General features: G+C 50.6%; 1 protein-coding gene across 1 annotated transcript in view; it reads right to left on the reverse strand.

Annotated features, from left to right (window-relative positions):
* Positions 1-5,253: 5,253 nt before the first annotated feature.
* Positions 5,254-13,969, reverse strand: part of MDGA1 (MAM domain containing glycosylphosphatidylinositol anchor 1) — a 134,940-nt gene continuing 126,224 nt past the window's right edge. Inside the window, exons 15-17 of the mRNA XM_035560656.2 lie at positions 7,532-7,662; positions 6,617-6,725; positions 5,254-5,345 (exon numbers count right to left, since the gene is read on the reverse strand). Of these exons, the coding sequence (XP_035416549.1) occupies positions 5,254-5,345; positions 6,617-6,725; positions 7,532-7,662 (332 nt within the window). The remainder of the gene's footprint in view (positions 5,346-6,616; positions 6,726-7,531; positions 7,663-13,969) is intronic.

Genomic DNA, 13,969 nt, shown 5'->3' on the forward strand with positions numbered 1-13,969 from the left:
GGGGTGACTGCTGAAAAACACCTATATATCACAGCTATCAATTGGGATGCTGAGTGTACTGGGGCTATTCAGCTCCCTGCTGGAAACCACCAGCCGCCAGTTATTACCAGGGAGTGTAAATTGGGTCCTGTTAAAATGCAATTTCCAGAGCTCTCCGGGACTTGTTTTTCTTCAAATGCCTTTTGTCTGCATTAAATGCCTTCCCAGGCCGAGCAGGATGAGCAGTTAATAGTGGGGCCAAAGTAAAACAAAAACAGAGGCAGCACCTGGCTTCCCCAGCAGCCTGCATGGGGTCGTGCTGCTGTACGCCTGGTGGCTCCGCAGTGCAGGGTGCACCCGCATTGAAGGCAGCCTGGAAGAGACAAGATGCCCTGAGCAGTTCAGATCCCTGCCAAAGCCAGAAGTGTGAGAGAGGGCCTCTCTCTTGCACAGCAGACACTCACAGTGCAGCTCCTGTCCCCTTCAAAAGCATCATCCTGCTCCCCGGGCGCAGAGCTGGGCATCACCTGGGGGCGATGAAGGATGAAGGAGCCCCTGGCTATTCCCACAGGCAGAACTCCCTGCCTGAGCCTTGCTGAGGGATAGAGGGGAGCAGGGATTCCTCCTGCCAACGCCTTGCACAGGGGTGGGCGCAGCCTGGAGGCAAGGCTGAGAGCAGTGATGGAGCGATGGAGGGATGCTTCTCCCAGCAGCACCATCCTGGTGACCATCCCGGCCGGCTGGGTGCCCAAGAGCAGAGCGGTTCTCCTGGTGCAGAGTGGGAGCGACAGGCTGGGGAGGGGGCACCTTGCCCTCCCTGCAGCACTGCTGCATTTTCACGTCATTGTGGAGTAGTGCACCCGCAGGACTTTGTATAAAGAGAAATTAGATTTCCATACTTCGAACAGCAATGGAGAGTGGAACACAATTTGTATGGCGTTTACTATACTCATTCATACATCCACAAATTATCCTTGCAGGAGATTTTCCAGCCTAAACACCTGAACGCCCCCCCCCCCCCCCCCACTTTCCCCCTGATCGCAGCCCTGCCTCCTTCCAGAACAAAATCCCCTCCCAGAAGCGGGGCTCCCTGTCGCTGCGGGGCAGACCAGGCGTGCCGTGCCCACCCACACAGCTCAGGAGCTCCCAGACCACGTGCGTGCTATGCGCCGCGCTGAGATTTGTCACGGAGATGAAACATCTTTTCGCTCCCGTACGGCCGGGAAGAGCTGCGCTCAGGCATTCCGAATTACTTAACTTCGCATCAAATGAAACATATTAGCTCCCTCGCTTTCCAGCAGCTGATCTACATGGGAGAAAAATAGGCTATTACTACTACCAGCCGGGTGCTGCTCCTCAGAGCAAGTAGTAGGAATTTATATTTGTGTTGTTAAAAGCCATCGATTAAAGTCCTGTTGATGACCTGTTATTGGGACTTGCATCAAAACGTGGAAATTATAATACAAAAAATGTTTTTTTTTTTTTTTTTCAGAATACAATGAACAACTACAAAAAGAGGTTTCAAATGAAAGTTTCTTTGTAAGCCCTGCTTGTAACTACACAGTAGCAGTCACTACTTCTAATATCTACAGCTTATACTCAGGAGCCTGCACACTCACATATTTTCTGTTTTATACCCTGGAAAAAAAAAAAAAAAAAAAAAGAAATGGAGTATATATCGGCTAACACCCACACAGCATTCTTCCTAATGTATTTCTACAACTACCAAGCAGAGGTCTCCTTGTAAATAAAAGCAGTCTCTTAAATTTATATTGCACTTTTCTTCTGCAGGGACTTTCATTCTATGTACAGGAATAATCTCCACCATCACTGAAATGCAGCCACTTCTGGAGTGGAATAAAGCAGCTACTCGATAGGCACACAGCAACATAAAACATCAGGGAGAGAAACATAATGTACCCAGTTGGGACTGCAACAGATATTTAAGAAGACGGTCTGTAATTAAGTTTAAGGACAGTTATTTAGCCAGAACACTGTGAATAGTTGTGAGGGGGTCTTTAATTGCAAGGGGTAAGGGGCATGGCTTTATATCTCACCTGGGATGCATTACCTCCTCGAGAAGAATTGCCCCCTCAAGCATGGGGCTGGGGTAGCAAACCCCAAATACCACTGCCCTTGGAGAGGAGAGATGGAGCCTCCCCCTCCACCACAGCACACTCACACACGCACGCAGGGACCCCCTCCATCGCTGCACAGCTTCCCATCCTTGCTGCTGAAGTGCCTCTTTCCTCCGCTACGCTCTCTCTGTACACCTGCCAGGGAAATGAGGTCCTTCCTTTCTTCCTCGGTACTTCTGACAAGCCGAGGCACTTAGGTTAATGACTTTCCCCCAGACTCACCAGCAGCTGCTTTCAAGCCAGAGGTAAAGGAGCAGGGCTCTAAGTGGGAAGGGGCTCCCTGAGACTGTTTCTGAAGCTGCTGTGCCGGCAAGAGGCACGCCTGCTCCTGGCAGCAGGAGAAGGCTTCACCTCTGGCTGGGGCGAGCTGCTTGATCTGCCCTGGACCCACGGCCACAGGTGGGCTTCCTGAACCGTGGGTCAGCTTGTGAGGCATTTACACCCTTCCTCACAGGTATGGGGCTGGCAGCAGGACACGGATGCCTTCCCTGCACGTCTCCCTTTCTAATAATGTGGTGCCCCTTTGCTGGCACTTGATAATGCTTTGCCCGTGATCCTGAACCTTCAGGCCCCACCAGTGCTGGAGCAAGGCCATGAGGGTCTCTGTCTCAAAGCACAGAAGGTGAGGTGGTCACCCTGAGCTCTTACCAGGGGCAGAGTGATGAATTCTGGCCTCCAACAAACATGGAGGACAGGAAGAGCAGAGCACTGGACTGAAAGAGCTCAGCTGAGAGATGACGAGGGCACTGATTGCCTGTGAAAATGGCAACAGACAGCAAGAAGCTGAATTGCTCTAGGCACACACAACATCCCACAGCACTGTCTGGTCCCGGGAGACTGCCACGGATCTCCTGGTCAGATATTCAGTGTGATCAAGGTCTGGGCTCTGGAGGGAGGAACGGAGACAGAGCAGATGATAGGGCTCATTCTTGGAAGTGGAGAAGAGCAACAGGAGCAAGGGAGACCCCTCTCATCCCCTTTCACCTGTCTTGCAAGGCCCCCCCGTGAGGGATGTCCCCTCATCCCTCAGAGCTGATGCCCTTTTCTCTCTCTGAAGCTGGATGGGAAGTGTTAGTGCAGAGGAATTCCTGCCCAGGAGCAAAGAGAGCTGGGTTTGAGGACTTCAGACTGCATTTCTTGAGAGTGAAATAAAAGCTTTCCCCCTCCACCAGTGGAGGAAAGGAGGCACCAGCTGTTTCCAGAAGCTGAGCAACACGGGAGGCAGCCAATACATTCAGGTGGTTTTGGACAAATACAGCTGTCTCAGGGAAGCTGACATAGTCATCAGAAATGGGGAGAGAGCCATGGGTACTGGGGGGGTGGTGAGAGAGCTCATTGTACATCTGTGGTGCCCCGGGTGTGGAGTTCAGGTGGGGTGTCCCTTAGGGGGAGAAGTCACTCTTATCTAGTGGGCTGGTAAACCCCAGTCCACAGTACTATGGGGCCAACTCTGTCCTGTGCAGGGAGGCAAATCATGCTCAGAGCTGCTTCCAGTAGCAGCAAGGCTCTCACCTGGCCAGTTCAGGGCAGTCCCTTCTCCTGGTGCTTCACCTGAAGCAGCACGTGCCTCCGCCCTGAGCAGGCCAGGTCTGCTGCAGAGACACCAGCTTTACCCCTTCGTGATGCCAGCAGAAAGAAGACGAAGCCGCCACTCCCTGTCTGTTTCCCAATGTCTCAGGGACAAACAGGAGCAGAGCTCAGCACGAACCCCTCTTTCTAGTCCAGCTTCCTGCCTCTGTCCTTCCTTGGGACACTTTCCTGCCTGTCCCACCCTGCAGCTCCTCTGCCTACATCGGTGCCAGTGGGAGCGGAGTAGCTGTAAGACTGCACGTGCTGACAAAACTCAGCCACGTCTCCCCTGAGCAGTGGTGCTGTTGCCACATTTCACCCTCTCTGCAGATAAGACCTTAGCAGTTTTCTGACCAGCTGGCCTGGGGGCTGCCTCACGGGCACAGGGCCTGCTGCTTGGCGGGAGGAGGTTGAAATGCCTGACCCTTCCCATAACCCAAAACGCTTGAGCGTTGGGGAGTTAAGCAAAGGAATTAAAGACTAGAATAAATAACTAATGAAAGACAGACAGAGAAGCAATCCTGGGCTTAGGGCTGAGGCAGCTCTTATCCCAAAATATGTAGGGGGAAGCCAATGTGCAACTGCTTCCCCCTTCCCACCCCACACCACCCCACCCCAGCCCAGCCCGTCCCTCAGCCCCACTGAGAGACCTTTGTGTCTGCAGCTCAGACTTGCTCTCACAGCTTCTCCACCCAGCCAGAGGTGCTGAGAGAGAGAAAGAGGCTGAGGCCAGCACCACGGCCGGATCCAGCCGGGCCTCCTCCACCCCTCAGTACGGTCCATGGGATGGGTCCATTCCTGCTCCGTCTTCTTCAGGCTGCCGGGCGAGAAGCACAGAGAGGTGGGGAAAGGACGGCAGCGCGAGCCAAAGCAAACCACACGGGGGGCAATTAAATACATGGGAGCCTGGAGGATGTGGGTGGATGGAGACACTGAAGCACATGCGGACGAGGCAAGGTGCTCCGGATGCCGGCACGTGGGGCTGCCACTGCGATGCTGCAGGGCAGCCCCAGCCAGCAGGGGAGCACGGGGCGCCGAGGGGAGCACTGCGGTGTGTCATCCACGAAGCCGTGGGCTCTGCAGTAAAGAAGGTAACTGTTCTGGTAGAAATTTGTGCTTTAATATATTTTTTGTTTGTTTGTTTGTTTAAAACAAGTTCCCACTTCCCTGAGGAAGCCCTGTCCGACATTCCCAAGGAAACATGGGGGTGGTTTTTTTCCTCCTTTATTTGCTCTTCACATTTCTTCATTCCTATTTTTTGTCTTTCATTCCTTCTTTCCTGTTTTTCTGTTTCTTTCCTTCCTTCCTCTCTTTCTCTCACTCTCTTGTGCACGTGCTTTTAAAAAAAACTTGTCTTTATTTTTTAATTTTGTTTTAGACATTACGACTTTCTCAAGGAGTGCTCCAGTTCTGAACCAGATCCCTTTGCGTGGTCATGCCTGTCAGTCTTTGGTAACGTATGGACACTTTGGTGTGCCAGTGAGGAGGGGAGGAAGAGGAGCAGAGGTGGCTGAGTAGGAAAGGAGTAGGAATGTCTCGGTCCGAAGACAGGAGCGCTCGCTTGCCATCATCTGAGCAGCACGTAAAGGAAGAAAGTCAATGGGCCGCAAAGACAAGGGCTGTGCAGGGCTGGGACACCGCTTCCTGGAAGAGCAACCGCTGCCAGCCAAGGAGAGAGAAAGAGAATTAGTGATGGGACAGAGACAGACCTCATCAAACACATCAGTGCACATCAGCGTCACAGCCTCTCCTCCCACCCCAAACCACAAAGCACATCTCAGATCTAATGAAAGGTCTTTATACCCTTCCCTGGACATTTTCAAGGCTTCCCAATTTTATTTCCTTTCCAGCATGGGTAAAAATGCTGAATCTTGGTTACTTTTGCAATCCATCCCTCCTCTCTTCCTCAGAAGATTCAACCTGAGCCAAAGAAAAAGTTCTGCTTGTGGTTTGGTTAAAGTTTGGCCATGCTAGGCTGAAACAGATCTTTAACTGCACTGGAAATTTGGACATTTTTGGGGTGTTCTGTCTGTTTTGTTTTCCCCTCTACCTTTGGAACTAAGAAAATTGTTAACAGGAACTCTTTCTCAACATTTTATTTTCTTTTTCCTTTAAAAATGAATAAAACAAATCAAACCTTGCTTGCAAATCTCTGGCTTGCATACAGTGGACATCAGCTCTCCTGCCTACCTGGGGCATGTTACTGAGGGCACAGGCAGGACTAAGGCATGAGACACACCAGTGACTCCTACCCAGGGACTAACACCTGCATACTGGTTGTGCACCTTGCTACGGCTTCGACCTCAGTGAGATGGGGCTGTCTCATTTTCTGGAAAGCTGGCACCAGAAAAATGTGGATGTTAGCTAAACACCATTGTCAGGATAAGGAGGGAGGTGATATTCAGCTCAGGTAGCTTGCTCCCATCACTCATGTGATTCCCTGCCTGGCCATGTCTCTCTGCTCAGAGAGCAATGGGAAGAAGCACAGCCCTTCTTGCTCCAGGCCACAAGAGGCAGATTTTTTTTTCCTGGATAAAGGTTGACTTAACCCTGCAGAAGCCCTTTAGCACTTTGCCTTTCCAAAGCTGCCATACCTAGGGCTTCTAGGAAATGAGATATTGCAGAAGATTTTAGTGGCCTGGGGGTGACACACCCAACCCAACCGATTGGCATGGACTTCAGCATGCTGGAGTCTGGCAGCACAGCTCCTACAGGATCCAGCTGTTCCTCTGAGCTCTTGCTGACTCACTGCTATAAAGAATGAGTTCAAGGGTTTGACAGGGCCTCTCCTATCTTCTGTTGGTGGAGTTGACCATCTTGTTGGGTCCCACCAGTACATGTGCTTTGAAATGAGCTGCACATCCTTAGCACATGCATTCACGTATGCACTCCCACTGGCTGGTTGTCCCCTGAGGCACACACACTCTCACCCTTGTTTGGTCCAATTGGCTTCCTCGGACAGTCCCCCTTTTTCAGAGTGACATCATCGATGGCAATGTCCCCCTCGTAGCTCGTGCCCCGGACGCCTTCAAAGATGATCTGCAACCAGAGCACGGGGCAGAGCCCCCTGTGAAGCTGCAGAGGACCTGCTCCCTTCCCACGCAGGTGGAACAGCCTCACTGCAGGGCTCTGCAGGGACGAGCAGGGCACAGACCAACCCTTACCAGTCCCCCAGTGAACAACTCCCCCTATTTCTCCAGCACTCACAGGATTTGGAGGGCTGAGCCCCATAGCTTAGTGGGCCAACCCCTGTTTGCTGAGCGTCTGCAGAGTAAAAAAATGAGCATGTAGAGTTTTGCTTTATTTAGTATGTTACACGAGCAAAACCAGCACTGAATAGCACTCACAAGAGTAACTAAATCCTTATTTATTATTTTACAGTACCCAAAAGCGTACTGGGCATTTTGCCACAGTACCACATCTTACCAGCCTGCACAGCCCCAGCTCTCACAAACAACCCTACGACAGCCAAGTAGCCTGTTGGGCAAAGGCACCTGCAATAAAACACCCAGTAACAAAGCCACACACTTGTCTGTTACTCATAAATGATGAGCAGATACAGCATGCCCAGTTCACATTCACAGGCTGTCCTATGGTCCTAAACCAGAGGCATCGTGGGGGTGGGCTCTTGTAAGACACGCTATGAGAAACCTCCAGCGCTGTCACCTCTGATTTCCACTAATTAGCTCCAGCAACCCTGAGGGTGCAGAGCTCCCACGTGCCCTCCCCATGCCTGACCAGCCCCCATGCCATGGAGGTAGACCTGTGCTGGGAGATGTCCTATGGGCCATGGCACATGGATAGGGTAGGTGGCAGGCAGCTCCTTGGTGTTGGCCCTAACTTACCTGGAAGGGTCCTGGCGGGTTGATGGGCACGTGTGCTTGCTGCCACATGTTCCCCCGGTTCCCGCTGAGTGACCACACCTGGGTGTCGATGGCCCGCTTGTTCCGCACGCGAACCAGCAGATTCAAGGAGCCTGTAGGGGAGAAACCGGGCGCTGGTGACATGGGGCATGCAGGAAACCCAGCCCGATGGGCTGACCCTTGGCGTAGCTCTTTCTCCTGGGTTGACCTGAATGTCCCACTGGCAATATTTCATCTACCTGGGCTATCCAAGGGAGGATACAGAGCCTGATAAAGACAGAGAAGAGCTGATGAGGAAGAAAGAGTCTGTGGCATGGCCAATGTGGTCTTGCACAAGAAATGGGTGGCAGAAAGGCTTGCTACAAGGGACTTCCAGAGGGGTCCTGTTCAACCTCCTGCCTGAAGCTATTTCCAGCTCTAGATCAGAGCAGCATGGTTTTGTCTGGCCAGGTCTTGAAATTCTCTGAGGACAACAGCTTTTCTGAATGTCCAACATGAACCCCCAATGCTGCCACGTGTGGCCACTGTTCCCTGTTATATTGTCAGATACTACCGGTAAGAGTTTGGACCAGTTATCTTTGTAGTTGCCCTTCAAATAGTTGGGGGCCAAGAACTGATAGCAGCCTCCTCTTTGCCAGGCTGAGCAAGTCCAGCTCCTTCAACCTCTCTTCTCCAGGACATGTGTTCCTGGCCCTTGACCAGCCTGATGCCTCTCCAGTGGACCCACACCAGTTCCTCCACATCCCACTTGAACTGGGGAGGCCAGGACACACGTTCCCCCCTCCGCATTCACCACTAACACCTGGCACATGCAGCCTGTAGCCTTCTCCTTGCTCTGGCTATTAGAATTGTGACCAGTGCCCTCAGCAGCCACTTGCCTCCCATCCCAGCCCCCACGTTTCAGGGGGACGCAAACATTCCGTGAATCAGCACTGGCTTTAGGCCCTTGCAATCAAAACAATTCCCCCAAGGTTTTGTCTGCCATTAAAACAAAAACAAAGCCAACAAATCTCAAAGCGTTTCCAGTTTTTGCTTTGAAAAGTGTCACACCCCCCCTACACTCCACCCACAAATGAAACTGTTTACCTTCCTATAGTGTCTTTTCAGCAATCTTCCCCAGCTGACTGTTTTTTTTTTTTTTCCTTTTATGAAAACATTTTTAAACATTCGTTTGGGGTTGAACTGAAACACTTTTTTTTTTATTATTTTTTTTTCAATTCAGCTGGTGAACCAAAAAAATCAATCACGACTCTACGGTTGTTCATCAGTGTTTCTGGTCTCCATACCCAGACGTATTACCTCTGAGAGCAGAGAAGCAATAACAGCCTTTACTTAGGTGTCCTTTGTCTGTCTGTGCTTGGGATGTCGCTTTCCCACCTGGTGTGCTTTTCTGAGAGGCAGCAGGGAACCATCAGGTGAAGGGATAGGGAAAGAGGCTTTCCTAGATAACCTCCTTCCTATACAATACCCTGAAATTCTTCTTGTCACGTCAGCCCTGGGGTTACTGTGTGAAGGACAAGGACATGGAAGTACCCCTGTCAAGTGCCTGGCTGTCAGAGAGCGAGATACATCACAGGGAGTTCAGAGATGCACAATAAAGATGATTAAATGTTTAGATTCTGAATGGCTGACTTACAAGAAAAGGTTAAAAGAATGAAATATGTGTATAATTTAGTGAACTGAGAAAAGACGGGCACGGTCATTGACTGGAAATATTCAGAAGCTCTAGCATTAATGCTGGCTGAGAAAAGTAGACGAAGGCCTGACCAACCAGGAAGAGGGCAGGACTGCAGTGTCCGCAGGGAAGGAGGGCTTCCTCCTGTCATCTGGTGGACATCTCACCACCTGGGATGCATCTGACCAGCCCGCAGAGCTAACACCCCCCTTCCAATTCCTGCAAGCCAAAGGTGAATAAGAGAAAGCGGGGAAACATCCTTCTGCCTGGAAATATCCCGCTATCAAATTCCTTTCCCCAGTGGTTCTGAGTTTCCCAGCTGGGATGCACACCACAACCCAAGGTGAGGAGAGAAATAACTTGTTTCTCTCTTGGGATCAGCTGGCACTGTGCGAGCTCAGGGACACAGAGGCAAGAGAGCAGGATCTCCCTCCTGGAAGCAGGATGCCTAGGATGACAGAAGTCACCACAGGAGCCTCTGGCAAAACCAGATTTGAGCCACTGGCTTCTTGGTGTCCTCCTTTACCTCTGGAGCTTCAGGGAAGTCTCACTAGGAAGGATACCTGGTCCTCACTGGGGCCTGTGGCCAAACCGATGGCCCACACAGGATCTATGCAACCCCATAGATCAATGTCAGCCAGAGTGTGTTCAGAGGAGCTAATTACAGAGGCCAGAGCTGGTGAGGTGAGGAACTGAGAGAGAATGAAGAATTAATGTGGAGCTGCCAGCAAGCACGGATTAAAAACAACCGCTGTCTATTCTAACCTCATTCGGTGACTTGCAGCTAGGATCTGCTGCACCAGAGCCTGGCTGAGCAGCCAGCGCTAGGACAAATCAGGCGGCAAATGAACTTTGGTGCTCTAGGATAAAAGAGAAGGAGAGAGAGAAAAGGACCCAGAGAAGCATCTGGAATGCAAATCAGTGCCCCCAAAGTACTGGCTGTGAATACCTGGCCTGAACCCAAACTGAGCCTGAGCATTTCCTGGCTGACAGCTCACTGTCCTTGCAGCGAGAGGAGAAAAAGTTTCAACCTTTTGGCCTCCAAATTCCCTAGTAGAACTATACTGAACACGAGCAGGCACTCTTCAAGCGGTTTGCAATTGGAAAGGAAGCTCCCCTGTCTGCCCACAAAATGCAATGTTTCACCATCCCTGTCTACACGTTAAAAACTGAAGGTCAAAACAGCCAAGCAACATGTCCATGACTGTCTTATAAATCAGTCAGAGGTGCAAAGGGCATCAGATCTGCTGCTTGTAGCCTACGTGCAATCCCAGCTAAGTTACAAAGCCTCCCCAAGGCTGGGAAAGAACCACAAAACCTCCCTTCTCCAGTAACACTGTCACTGGGAATGTGCTTCTGGGAGACATGGCAGGGACTCTCTAGGCCTTCAAACTAAACAGGGGTGAAGCCCCTGTCCCATATGAGCTGGGCTGACAGTATCGTAGCTGTTAAAGATTGCACAAGTCTTCTGCTTTAGTCCTTTCCTCTGTGCGTCTGTCTGCCACAGTCTGCCAATCCAGCTTAATGGCATATATCCTGGGATGAAAGTGCCTGGAAATGAACATTCAGAAGTGAGCTACAGGCAGAGCCATCTAACTTAGCAGTCCTGCACTACAGAAAGCCCCAAGCCATCTCTCTAATTGCTCAGAGTTTATCTCTGTTTTTCAGTCTGGCCTGAAAGGCAGCTCCGTGATGGAACAAGTGCTGCAGGGCTTTGTGTTTTCCAAGGGAAAGCTTTGGGTGCAGCCCACTGCCCTAGCACCAGATGTTGTTCCAGGATCCTACTTACATCAGAATCCTTACGCAGGAAGTAGACGAAGGCTCTGGCTAGAATGGAAGGTGGAGATATCGATGTCCATAGCTCCTGACCCCCTGGTGAACCCACACCTCCCCACACCCACCTCTGTGCAATCTGGCAATGCCCCTCTCAAACCTAATTAACTCTGCTCATACCCTGTGTAGCTTTCAGCATGACACACAAGTTCAGGCCAAACCTGATGCTTGTAAGATCCCAAAGATGCTCCTCCTGGAGCAGAAACTCAGCACCCAAATGCCACTGTGCAGAAGGTGGACAATACGGGCCACTCATGCACAGGGATCGTGGACCTCATTCACAGCTGTGACACTAACTGGCCACATGATCCTTAGCAAACTGCTTTCAGCCTCTGTGCTTTATTCCCCTTATCCGCTGACATGACATGATGAAGGTAATGAAGAGGGATAATAACATTCACTGGCTGAGAGGGGAATTCAGAAACATCAAATGTTTTACGAGTGCTCTAAGACCTGAGAAAGAATATACTAGAGAACAGGAATACTTGAGCTCTTCTGCCTTTCCAATAGTCAAAGGAGGAGAAAAACCAAAGTAGGACCTACTCTCTAACCCCCATTCCTCTATCAGTGGAGATGTGAAAGGCCCTTGTGGGATGTTCTCCGGTGCCAGCTGTTGCAGCCAAGTCTTTTGTCTGTTTTTGTACTAAATTCATATCCAGTTTCTTGTATCAGAGTCCAAATCCAGCTGGCCAGTTTTGTCACCTATTTGTTTAGCCTGTTTAGCCATCGCCCTTTCCCCGTCTCCTCCATCAGATGTGCCTGGCATTTCCTAAGGGCACACACAAAGACGGGCCATCTATCTGCTGCCGAATCTCTCCAGCTGACCAGAGGCAGGCAAACACAAGAGAAATCCCAGGATGCCCGCAATCCTGTTGTTACCTCTCCCCAAACAAGGCAGTCTTCACATTTCTCTTGTAATCTGTATTATTCCTTCTTCCCAAACAAAAGGGAGAATAAAGGCCAGTGAGGAGCGATGAGGAATCAATTACAGTGGGAGCGAGCCCTGCCTTCTGCTGGCTCCCTTTAAGACCAAAGCTGGCATTTCAAGAGTGGCATGCACACAAAAGAGCACCAGCTGGGCTGCCAGATAGGGTAGCCCAAGGGATGCCTTTAAATGTTACCTTCTCACAAGAAGAAAAGGTCTCCTCTCAGTTTCCATGGGATAGGGACTTCACTGTCACACTGAAAAGCAGCGTGGATCTGGAAGAGCTGGAAGGGTCTGCAGGGGCAATGCCATGGGCACAGAATGTGTGGGGTGGCCAAGCAGTCAGAGGTTGCCTCCAGGGCTCTCTGCGGTGCAGCTGAGAAGGTGAACATGGGGTGGGAAAAGGCTGCTGCATGCAGAGTTGGGCACACAGCTCAGTTTATGAGGTTGGTGGGGAAGGCACGGGGCAAGAGCAGCCATAAAGCGAAGGGAAGACAACGCTGTGCGCTGGGAGGCAGGGTGCTGTGCCAGGCAGAGCTCCGTGGGCTGCATCGGGAAGCTTGTCAGGATTCACAGCCAGGAGCAGGGGATGCTGCAGGCTCAGGCTGATCTCACCACGGCTCCCTGCCACTTTCCTGCAGCATCCCCGCTCTGGGACCGGGTGATCCCAGTCTCTATGAACTATGAAGTCCTGGCTGCAGCCACAGTTTGGGCTTGGCACCCAACTGAAGCTGGTCAGAGAGGGGAATCCAGGGCTTGGAGCCCCATGGAAATTCCCAGGGCATTACAACTGCATGCAAGACAAACTGAGAAGAGATGCAGAATCTGAATCGTGGCAGGAGATGTCCAGTGTGGAGAGGACTGGGACACTATGCAGCCTGGCAGAGTCATTTGCAGACCTAATATGAGGTCTAAAGCCAGACCATAGAGAGAAGAGCTCTTACCTTTCAAACAGGGGCTTTGAACACTTCCTTAAGTGTGGTTTAGTGTAACACTACTGATCGCAAACTGAAGCCCAAAGCTTAGTGCAGGCAAATCCCAGGAGTGAACAAAAGTCCCCAGAAAGAATTTATTACAGCTCATAATCCCCAGAACAAATACACGCCTCTGCCTCTCTCCCCCTCTCATTTAAATGGATGTTAATGAAAAGCAGTCCGTGTCAGGCTTGTGTTCTCAGTTACAGTGCTGTGGGGGAAAGTTACTGCTCCGAGAGCCAGGAAGCAGAGAGTGGAAAAACAATCGTAGCACAGATAGAGACAGGGAAATAATATCAGCTTGTACTGAGTCATAATTTCAAGGAATGTGAGTTGCCTTCATGCCATGATAGGATGTATTTATTCCTTCACAGTCTCTAATGATGCTTCATACATTAATATATGCGGAATAAGACAGTTAAAGCCCTTCAGCTTCTTCCACCCCTGGTTACACAGAAACCTTATCTCAACGTGTCTTTAACTGATCCCAGCTTGGTGTGCAGGGTTCCCCGTGTCCACTCGCAGGGTGGACAGAGACCCCTTCCACTCCTTCAGTAACTACAAAGCAGGAAAGTTCAGGGAGCTCATCAATACCGAATAAACTGAGTCTTGGTCACAGTTTGGAAAGCAGGGCTATCCCAGCTCTATTCACAAGGTATCCCCTTTAGCTTTAGAGAGACTGAGCATGTTCAGTGCTGTGTCACAGGCCTGCTAATTGCTATGGGATGTTCTCTTTCAGCTTCATTATGCTGGGGAGACTCTGATGAAAAGGATTGGGGGAATCAAAGTCTCCAGTTCCCTGCTGTGGCTGGGACTTTCTGAGGATAAACATCAATATAGTAAGTTTTGATTGGCAATGTTTCCCCTACAGCAAACCTGTGAAAATCATTTATATCTCACTACAGGGAATTTTCTTGGATTTTACTGTGGATTTAAAAATCAAAGAAACAAACACATCTCCACCCCTGACCTCCTAAACCACCATCAAATGAGGATGGGCTTGAAGCAGCATC

The sequence above is a fragment of the Cygnus atratus genome, chromosome 3, assembly GCF_013377495.2.
Source record: "Cygnus atratus isolate AKBS03 ecotype Queensland, Australia chromosome 3, CAtr_DNAZoo_HiC_assembly, whole genome shotgun sequence".
Taxonomy (NCBI): Eukaryota; Metazoa; Chordata; class Aves; order Anseriformes; family Anatidae; genus Cygnus; species Cygnus atratus.